Here is a 10,754-nt window from a genome sequence, read left to right as displayed (position 1 = left end):
TACGATGGTAGCAGCTTTTCCTTAGATATTGTCGAACTCCTCTCATTCTCGTATGTTGAGGCACGTCCCTATCACTGGAGCTTCTTGGAAGGCCACCTTGGTTGCTGGAATACATATTTCGAACTGTATTTATCATATCCAAGGAGGAGTTCCTCCTCGGACCGCCTTCCACTCATTCCTTATTTTTGAGACTCTAAACTGGACTCTCTCATAACTATTTATCCCTCCTTAGACCTATCACTGTCCTCGGAAAAAACCCAAGGCCCATTATATGATTTTGAGCCCTTATCCCTACATCGATTATTGTCCCTCAATTTTTAAAATTTGTAATTTGGTCACTGAAAATTTTTAAAAGGTATCAAGTTGATGAAAATGATAACTTTTAAAATTTGCAAGGACTAATAAATTGGAAAAAAAAAATTAAATTTGATGGAGTAAAATTGAATCTAGGCCAAATTACAAGGACAAAACATTAAAATTGATAATTTTATAAGACTTTTGTAAGATCAAATGTGTTTTTATGAGTACTAAATGTTGGATTGTTATTCATAAAATGAGCTAGTTGACTTGAGATGAAAATGTTACGATGGATAATTGGAAATACATGGAAAGACAGGTGTGACGCCTGTCGATTGCGTGAGATGTTTAAAGGAGAGTGGTTGATGCACTAGTAAGAAAAAGTAGACAAAAAGGACATGTCAATCATGGAAGTAACAAAAAGTATGACTTCAAATAGAATAGAATGGCCTGGAAATGAATATGTGTGGCTGACCCTAAATAACATTGAAGATCCATAGACAACTCAAAAATTTATGACTAAGGTTTGGTTATTCTTGCATTAATATTACCTTGTTAATATTAAAATTTGGTTTGGTTTGGTTATTAAAAATTTTCTATGGAGAGCAAGCCATAATGCACTTCCTAACATGTTCGATTTGGTTCGCCAATGTGTCATTGATGATCCAACATGTCCCCACTGCATAAACCAACATGAAGATGTGCTGCATGCACTTTGGTACTATCCAAGCGTATCTTCAATTTGGGACAAAGATCCCCAATGGAATGTTAGGAGAAATATGAGTTTTTCGGACTTTCCATAGCTGCTATCCTTTGTACTGGATTCAAATTGCCATCCAGAATTTTTTTCAATGCTCACACGAACCATATGGTTTAGGCGCAACAAGGTTAGATCTTCTCCACCAGGTTTTCCTCTTGATCAAGTTTTGCAGCGAGCAATTACTTCTCTCTTGGAGTGTCGGGTAGCACAACCAAAGAGGCAGTCCCCAACAACTAGACCAATTAAGAGCAAGTTGGACAGCACCTCTAGGTGAGATTTATAAAATAAACTTTGATGAGGCAATGTTAACAGATGAAGATAGAGCCAGGATTGGGGTTATTATTCGAGATAGTCAAGGTATGGTTATGGCCTACATGTCTCATAATATTACTCTTCCCATATTAGTAGTGGAACTCAAAACATTGGTAGCAGCTAAGGCTCTAGAATTTTCCATAGATCTGGGATTTGTTTCAGCTATTTTAGAGGGAGATTCTAAGATAGTTATGAAAGCTTTAATGGATGATTCGCCCTCATTGGCTTCTTTTGGCCTTCTAATCCAGGATGTAAAAACTTATTTGGAACAATTCCAATGTGTTAGTTTTTCACATGTTGGTAGTGAGGGTAATTCTATAGTTCACAATCTAGCTAAGCATGCACAACATGTCACTGGTTTTTTTGTGTAGATTAAAGATGTCTCATTGCACACCTTTGATGTTTATCAGGCAAATTTACTTTACTTTAATAAGAATTTCAGTCTTTTTTTCTTCTTTTTTTTTTGCAAATCTGAGTCAAAAAGTACTATTGTACTACAAAAATTATAAGTTTAAAAGATGTGCATAGGGGTGATATGGTAAACTTCAGCAATGGCATTAGGTTGTTCATATAATAAATACGGTGGTATCATCTGCTAAGCTACTCAACCCCTTCAAAACAAGTAAGCAAAAATCCCATTTCTAATTAAGATCCTATACGCCATTCCAAAGGGATTGATTTAATTAGACATATAAACTGGGATGTCCTTTTCTTAGGACCTTTGGAAGCAGGTTATCTAATAAGCAAGATAGTTGTAAGTTGGTGCAATGTCAATTACCAAAGTTAGTTATCCATAATTAGTCACCAAATCAAAAGAATTTTTTGGGTTGTGGTTGCGAACCTTCACAATTCACACAAAGCACCATTCTTTGTGGCATGTGGGATCACAATACTGTCACACAGTTTCCATATAAAGGGTTTTTTTTTTTTTTTTTTTCCTTCCTTAATAAGATATTTATATGGATAAATTACACAAAATTTTATGGGGTTTATTAAAATGACACTCCTAGTGTTTGTATAAATATCAATTGCCCTTGAGGTTTGTATAAATACAGTAGTTAAAATCTATTTCTGTCGAAATGAATTGATGATATCCTCAAAAGTTTATTTTTTGAAAAAAAAAAATTATTGCACAAAATATGACGAAATGACACTCCTTCTAGATTTGTGAATAAATAATACTACTTATATCACAGCAAAAATTTAACTGTTGTATTTATACAAATCTCAAAAGGGAGTGGCATTTGATCATTGAAACATTTTCCCATCATTCAAGCTCAAAAGAAAGAATGAAGAGATGGGAATGGAAGTCCATTCAGCAAGGCAGTGGGCTATCGAGTTAGCCTATTGGAGTACATATTTAAATTGTATACATGTATACTGGAATACATATTTAAATTGTACCCACTCACTCATCAATACAAAAATATATTTGTGAAACTGTCTCAATTGTTTGATTTTCAAACATGAAATTTTGTGTTTACATTTTTATTCTTGATTTTAGTTCTACAATGGCACAAATGCAAACCTCCTCAATGCCCCAGGGATTGGTTTTAAAATTCTTCATTATCTGGATCCTTGTTTTTGATATGCGTGTGCACGAGGGGGAGTGAATAATACAAGTAACTCTGATTTTTCAACTTACCCTCTCTTTGGTTGATAAACTAAAATGATATTTCAATTTTTGTTTCCTTCTAAGAAGATGAATCGTGAAACTAACCTCAACTAAGCCAACAATAGTACACATAGTTGGTTAGGGCTCTAGTTTCCTCAGGCCCTCAATAGATAATGAAAGAAAATATTTTTGGAATAGTAACTTCTCTTTTTATTCCTTTTCTAAGTTGAGTAGACAATTATGTTGCTACATGTCTCGTCTTAGGTGATTAATTTGCCACTTTTGGTTTTCATTTTTTCAATTTTATTGTGAAACTTGTTCTTCTGTTTTGATTTGGTGTCCAATAATGTGGAGTATTCAGGGATTGCATTATAAGATAAAATTGGCTCCAATTGATCTGCAAAAACAGGCTTGCTTGGTACAAGGAGATTCTTCTCACCTAAAACAAATTTTGTTAGGAAAAGCAATGGCAGACCATGATGATTATCTGAAACTTAGGCCCACCGTGATCGGTATCGATCTTGGAACAACCTAATAATGTGTGGTTGTGTACAAGATTAATGGTCACGTAGAGATTATAGCCAATGGTAAAATATTTTTGAGGGTGAGTGGAAATGGGTTTGTTTTGGTTTGGTTTTGTCAGTAGTTTTGATGATGCTGAAGTACAGAGGTTGCCATAGTTATGAGCAAGGATGGGAAGTTGTATATACAGTTGAAGGTGGAAGGTGAGGTAAAGGTGTTTAGACTTGAGGATATACCAGAGATAGGGTATTAGGGAAGACGATGGAGACAGATGAGACATATTTGGGGAAGAAAATCAAAGGTGTAGTTGTCTGTGTTCTAGGTATAGTCTGAATTGTTTCTTAAGAAGTATGTTTCCAAGTCACTTGTGATTAATAGAAATAGTTCAGTGTCAAATTTGCTTAGAGAAGGATTTTTTGAGTGTTAATTTAATTATAAATGAGCAAATGATAGAGGACTATGTTCTGTACACTAGGACTAGTTTAGCAAAACATTACAACATAAGCAATGTGAAGAAGACAGATTGACAGTTGATATTTATTAGAGTTGTGATTGTTATGTCTCTGTCTATGTTTCATGGCCTAATGGTTTTTTGTTTGTCGCTTCTTGTAGCTTATTTCATGTGTGAAGGTTGTCGGGCTAATTGTGGCTTGGATAATCAACGAGACTACTGGTGCGGTTATTGCCTATGGCTTGGACAAGAAAGGAGGAGAGAACATTATGGCTTATGATCTTGGTGGTGGTACATTTGATTTTAGCATCTTGACCATTAACAATTGTACATGTGTGCTTGAGGTTCTTGCTACTAGTGGAGACACACTTGGGATGAGAGGATTTTAACAGAGTGATGGATATTTTATCAAGTTGATTAAAAAGAAGTACAACAAAGATCTCAATTAGGATAACAAGGCTCTTTGAAGGGAACATGCGAGAGCTAAACAAGCATTGGTAGCCTGCACAGCATGTCCGAGTTGACATTGAGTCTCTTTTCAATGTCATTAACTTTTCAGAGCCTTTAAAAAGGTCAAGTGCTGTTATTTTCTATCTTCGGCTACTAAGATTTCATGTGTAATATAGTACGAAAAACTTTGAATTGGCAGAAAATGAAAGCTGTGTGCAGTCGAGTTGTATATTTTACTGTCCAATACATGCTTATACATGCAGAAATGATGCCCTTGATGAAGTTCATTAAAAAAGAATGAGAAATAAAACACGTGGTTTGGGTTGGGATGGCATTCCTACAAGCTCTCCATAGAAATTTTTTTACCTTATTTTGGACTGTAAGGCTTCATATTTTCTTCCAAACTCCTAGACTTATATTATGGTCCATTTGGATTGAGAGAGAGGGAGGAGGAGTAGAGTAGAGTAGAGTAGATTTAGCACAAAATTAACTTATTTTTAGCCAACATTACTCTACTCTCTTTTGCTCCCCCTCCTTCCCCCCTCCATTCAAACAGGCCATTAGAGTTTCCCCTAGCAGAATCTTGCGCATGTAATTCCTAAGAAAGGAAATGATGTCCAGACTTGATAGAGTATGCATCGGATGGAGTGGAATGCTTTTGATTAGCTGCACTTATTGTGGAGAGAAGAGTCTAGTTATCAAATTATCATCCCATCTTTTGGTCTGATAATAAATCAAGGAGTCAAACCGAGCTTGTAAAAGGTCATCCATAACCAGAGACATGATCTTGGGACAGTCTTTCAAAGGCAACCAAAAATCACCCTAGATACTTATGGATGCACCATTCCCTAATCTCCACCAAGTCTCTTTCTTAAGTACATCCATACCTTTTTAAATACTCTTCCATGGGTATAACCCTGATAGGGAATTAGAGGCCTCTATGGTAGAGCAATTGGGAAAGAATCTTACCTTACAAATCCGATAAAATAGAGAATTTTGATTGTAAAAGAGTCTCCAAGCTTGCTTTGCTAAAAGAGCATCATTAAATAGAGATAAATCCTTAAACCCTATACCTCTATCAGATTTAGGTTTACACATCTCAGACCATAGCACCTAGTGAATTTTTCTTCCATCACCTCTCTAGACCGACTAGAATTCTCGGATAAAATCTATAAAGTCATTGCATAGACTCTTTAAAGTCATTGCATACGAGGAAAAACGGTTATTTTAGTACTAAACGCACGCACGCGTTTAGTACTGGTATATAACAAATTATTGGTAAGGGAAAAGAACAGAGGAGATCACAATTCACGTTCGCATCAGCATCAGCATCAGCATCAGCCCCTGAAACTGAAACCCTAAATTTTGGCTTGCGCCATTAGAGTGGTGTGAGAATGGGAGAGATATATATACATCGGAGATTTATACCACCGATTGACGACCCCATATTTTCGACTTCGAGGAGTGCAGCACAATTTGGGACGCCTTACAAGAAGTTACCATTCCCCATGCCCATGAAGATCCCCCTCTCCATTTGCTGCGACACCTGCTCCTATTTTATCCGCCGCGGCAAAACGATTCTCTCTCGCAAGGAACAGGTTATCGGCGAGGATTTCATGGGAATTCCGATCTACCGCTTCCGCTTCAATTGCACAAAGTGTTCTGCTCCCCTCAGCATTAAGGCCGACCATGTAAATCTTGACCGTGTTGTTGAGTCCGGTGCTACCAGAATGACTGAAGAAGAAGAGCGTCAGGTTGCGGTTAGGGTTAGGAAAGCTGCTGAAGAAGAGGTAGTAGTGGGGGATGGGGATGCAATGAAATCTTCAGAGAACAAACGAGAGATTGCTGCGCTGGATGATGATGAGGTACAAACAAACATATTGCATCCCGGCAGCCAAACTTGTGTGTTTTAGACAAGTTGCCTGAGATCATTATCAATGTTCTGTAATAAGTAGTAATTATTATGTATGAAGTAACACTTTGATGTGAAATTAATTATTCCTTTTATCAGGAGGTTGCAGTGAAGAAAGGACGGATTGGGGAAGCAGCTGAAGAGGTGGGGCTTGCACTGAATTCTGTAGAGAACAGAACATTTGATTCTCAAAGAGAGATTGCTGCGCTGGATGGGGTGAAATCCATTGAGGTAGTGTAGTGTAGAGTTGGCCTAAAATTGGCCCAAATAGCCTCTGTAACTTGTGACTTTTAGACATGACATGTTGCCAGAGATCATTATCACCGTGCTTGCATCACATTTGAAACTGATGAACTCCCCGCCTTAACAACCCTGCGGCAGGTGGCCCCTTTGCGGTCCCTGGATTGTTAAACTGTTGGCCTCTCATGAATAAATTTTTGGTCATATGGTAGTTGTCATTTTACTAACTTCTTTTGGTTCTCTCTGTAGTGTTGTTATTTGGCTCTAACTATATTAATTGGGTTATGTTCTGTTTGGTTAAGAGTGTTTTCCTCTGTTTGGTTAATGGAGGAAAGTGGGGAAAGAAAATATTGGGTGTGCCCACCAAAAAAATCACTCTGAAATAGGTAGAAGGTGGAGAGGACAAGTGAGGTGATGAAGGCTCTGATTGTTTTGCTGTAAAATCTTAGTCAAACAGAAAATATCAATGAAATATACAATTATAATCTTTTTTAATTTTAGGCCCGAAAGTTTTTTAAAACATTTTTGAAAGCAATAAAACCTCTCTTTCTCAAACATAAAACCCCATGAGCCAGCAACACCTTCCCCTTCCCCTCCCCCATTGGTTGTAAGATTGGTCTGGGTTTAGGACCTTTGGTTGTGGATTTACAAAATTTTTCCCAATAGTTTTGCTTTCCAATCTGGGTTTTGGTTGCTCTGAGGTTTTTCTCTCTGATAATGCTTCATCCCCGACCAGGACAACCAAGCAGAATCAAAGGTAATGGACATTTGGGCCTCTTCCATTTCTTTGGTTTTCGTGCTTTCAGTTAAGGTTTTAAATGTTTGAATTGGTTTTGTATTACGGGTTTAGTATTTGGAGCTTGGAAGTGGGCTGGAAATACACTTTTAAGGTTGTATAGTATTTTGATCTTTTAAAATATTGCTTAATGATTTTCACTGTTGGAACTGCTAGCAAGTTTAGAAATTTTTTTTTTTTTTTTGGGAAATATTAGTATCGGATACATTTTGAAAATACATATTGAATGTTTTTTTTTTGGTTTTACCTTTGTTTTTATTTAATGCTAATGTAAATAATTGGAGTGAGGACGAGATGCAATTAGGGATATAATTTGTTTGGTCTAGATTCTGGAGTGAATATATGGTAACTAGGAAGCATGGACACATCATTTGGGGTGTTGTACTTGTGTTGTACCGATGTCGTACCAGTGTGGTGTCTTACCAATTTTTCAGAAATTGCTCATGTTGTCTTGTTGTACGCATACCAGTGTCCATGTTCGTGCTTCCTCGATGCTAAGTTTGTTCTGTGCTTCCTAGATGGTAAGTTTGTTCGATCTTTCTACACCATAAAGGCTTTAAGTTTATGAGCTAATAAATTCCCATTATGCAAGAGGTGATAGGGGTGGCTTTAACCTTGGGTACCTTGATACTAGACTTTTTGAGGAACTACTTCTTGTTGACACCCCAATGTGAAAAAGTCTATAAGATAAGTTTGACAATTTCTTGTTCTCCAGTCCTGTTTATCTACTTATTCATATGAGTCCAGTGCTGAAATGGCCATGCTGATTGTTTTTGGTGAAAGACCTGATGCTCATACACTGCAGTTCTACCTTCTCCATTTGAATTTAGAATGCTGTTATATGTCCAAGTATATGCTTCTATATAGCATTAGTAAATAATGTGCAGAAAAATATGCTTCTATCTAGCATTATATGTCCAAGTTATTGGCTTAAGATACACATAAAAAAGAAGAAGTTATAGGACCAAGATACAATAACTTCAGTTTAAGTTTGCAGATATGTCTAGTACTCTAGTTTTTCAGTTTGTGCTCTGCTATATCCAGCAGATATTGTTTTTGGTGTTACATTGTAATAATTTCTTTATATTTTGGGTAGGAGTTGGGGGTGGTAGTGTTGGTGTTGGTGCCGTTTCTCTTACTCTACACTTATTCAGTAAATTTGAGGTCAAGATTAATGATATGACATAAGGTTGTTTATCTAAATTCCATATGGATTTTGTGATAGAAAATATTTTGTCAGTCTAGGTTTTATAGCTGAGGTTCTAACGCAATAATATATATATATATATAACTGTATCTTTATAAAGGATTAGATACAGTACCTTATGTACTGTTTTGTCGGTTCCCCTTTTAATTTTCAGCCACTTGTCTAATTAAAATACTTCAACAAACGGCGTTAAATAAAAAAAAGCTTTCTGTTTTCTTTTCTTATTTTCCCTGGCCCACGATAAAACATCTGCTTCATATCTCTTTAACTTTCTCAATCGCTAAAGTCAGAACTCAAAACAACCAATTTGGCTTCAACAAAAGGTAAGGAGGGAAAGAATACTTGACCCCTTCAATTGTCCAAACACTTGTAATTAATCCAATGGTCAATAACCACTCTCTCCAAATAGCATAGATGTCAACCCATTAACCATTTCAAAACAAAACTTTATTTTTTTCCCATTCATTCTTATTGTCAAGGAAGCTACAAGTACTTTTGCTTGTTTTCCTCTATAGTGCTGCCAATCCATTGTTTATATCTTATAAACACATCTCATCTCAAGATTATTCAACATAGTCAAACAAAACCGTCACAGTTTGTATGAGTGTTTAGATTTTTAAGAATATGCTTTGTTTATTAAGGTTGTGTTCATTTTTTATTCCTATTGCTATGTTACAGTATATTACATCTCTCTTCCAAGTTAGATTTTATCCTCTCTTTTTTTGGGAATTAGGTGCCAAATAATTCATTAAAAAAATTAAACTATAGGAAAATTGTACTTTTTCTTGTTTTTCTCTATAATGCTGCCAATCCATTGTTTATTTCTTATCAACACATCTCATCTCAAGATTCTCAACATAGTCAAACAAAACTATCAGTTTTTGGATGAGTGTTTAGATTTTCAAGGATATGCTTTGTTTATTAAGGTTGTGTTCATTTTTTAAGAATATTACATCTCGCTTCCAAGTTAGAGTTTATCCTCTCTTTATTTTGGGAATTAGGTGCCAAATAATTCATTAAAAAAATTAAAATATAGGAAAATATTAGTGCTTAAAATAATAGTAAAAATTTTGTTTCCTTAAGTGTGAATAAAATCCATAAAGTTGAGTAAGAATTGATGAAGTGTATTCTATGAAAGATTATCATATCATTTGACATCATTTTGATGCGAAATATTTTTTGTGTGGATATTATTATATATGTCTATGGTGAATTAGACAGCTTTTGTATATTCATTAATGTTTAAGAATATGAGGGTTTATCAAAGTAGATATTCGTTAATGTTCACTCACCCCCCCCCCCCCCTGGCTACACCCCTACTTAAGGAACAATGCATAAGGCGTATCTAAGTTTGGCCCTTTTAAAAATATATGATGGGAGAGAAGCTGTTGGGTACTCGGTACAGTCATTTTGGAGATTAATGTTGTCATGAATTTGTGAAAATGTTTACTTCAGGCACATGAGAGTATAGTGGTGGTATTATAATTCTTATACTCCATAATTTTTATTTTGTTATGTAGACTGTTAACAAAAAAATCAGAGCAGCTTCCTCTGAAGTTGCATCCGTCCTTGCTGTGGGGTTGCAGTAGCACTTTAAATGCCCAACTTAGAAAGCTTTGGTTGGAGAACTTTTTCAACAAAGATGGTGGTCACTAGACATTAATGTTTATGTAAATCTTGCACGATGTTAGTGGTGGTATTATGGATATGTATTATGGAATAATGTAGTGTTTTGGATGGTTTTGTATTAAATCTTGGATGGGTATAGTATTATGTTAAGTATCATGAATGGTTATGTGTATATTAACTATGGTTATGTATAAGTGTTAAGGATGGTAATGAAATTCGTCATTTTCATATCAAAAAAAGGAAAAAAAGGATGGTTATGTTTTAACCATGATAATGTGATATGTTGAAATATATTAAAAGTTTTCCTCTGTTTGGTTCGTGGAGGAAAAGGGTGAAAGAAAGAAGGGGCTTCTTGTATTTATTTCTTTTAGGTTATTATAACCCATCTCTTAGTTTTGTTGTGGGCACAGCAGAAACTTCAGTATGATTTTTGAAATAGTATGTGTATTTAAAACTCATACCAGCACGCAAAGACTATGCACGGGCTGCTTGTTAGCCATAGATATAAAGTGAAGTCTCATTCATAAGTAACAAAACATAACTAAAATTCAAAACTCATACTG

The 10,754-nt window shown here is 35.6% G+C and overlaps 2 protein-coding genes across 2 annotated transcripts; both read left to right on the top strand.

The window, feature by feature from the left end:
• Positions 1–1,359: 1,359 nt before the first annotated feature.
• On the top strand, positions 1,360–4,346 carry LOC111997196 (uncharacterized). The gene is made up of 3 exons (XM_024029264.1): positions 1,360–1,678; positions 3,653–3,714; positions 4,119–4,346. Exons 1-3 carry the CDS (start codon positions 1,360–1,362, stop codon positions 4,344–4,346), a joined length of 609 nt encoding a protein of 202 aa, XP_023885032.1.
• A 647-nt stretch (positions 4,347–4,993) lies between these two features.
• LOC111997243 (uncharacterized) lies at positions 4,994–10,378 on the top strand. Its single transcript, XM_024029311.2, has 3 exons — positions 4,994–6,272; positions 6,419–6,550; positions 10,083–10,378. The coding sequence occupies exons 1-3, from the start codon at positions 5,802–5,804 to the stop codon at positions 10,149–10,151; spliced, it is 672 nt and encodes a 223-aa protein (XP_023885079.1). The 5' UTR covers positions 4,994–5,801; the 3' UTR covers positions 10,152–10,378.
• The last annotated feature ends 376 nt before the right edge of the window (positions 10,379–10,754 follow it).

Source organism: Quercus suber, unplaced genomic scaffold (genome assembly GCF_002906115.3).
Source record: "Quercus suber isolate HL8 unplaced genomic scaffold, Cork oak 2.0 scaffold_21, whole genome shotgun sequence".
Classification (NCBI taxonomy): Eukaryota; Viridiplantae; Streptophyta; class Magnoliopsida; order Fagales; family Fagaceae; genus Quercus; species Quercus suber.
This window is presented reverse-complemented; position numbering and strand designations above follow the sequence as displayed.

Coding starts and splice junctions, on each gene's coding strand:
- LOC111997243 (XM_024029311.2), top strand. CDS start 5,802: ATGGGAGAGATATATATACATCGGAGATTTATACCACCGATTGACGAC. Junction 6,273..6,418: donor CTGCGCTGGATGATGATGAG/GTACAAACAAAC, acceptor TCCTTTTATCAG/GAGGTTGCAGTGAAGAAAGG. Junction 6,551..10,082: donor ATGGGGTGAAATCCATTGAG/GTAGTGTAGTGT, acceptor TTTGTTATGTAG/ACTGTTAACAAAAAAATCAG.
- LOC111997196 (XM_024029264.1), top strand. CDS start 1,360: ATGTTAACAGATGAAGATAGAGCCAGGATTGGGGTTATTATTCGAGAT. Junction 1,679..3,652: donor TTCACATGTTGGTAGTGAGG/GTAATTCTATAG, acceptor GCTGAAGTACAG/AGGTTGCCATAGTTATGAGC. Junction 3,715..4,118: donor AGTTGAAGGTGGAAGGTGAG/GTAAAGGTGTTT, acceptor CGCTTCTTGTAG/CTTATTTCATGTGTGAAGGT.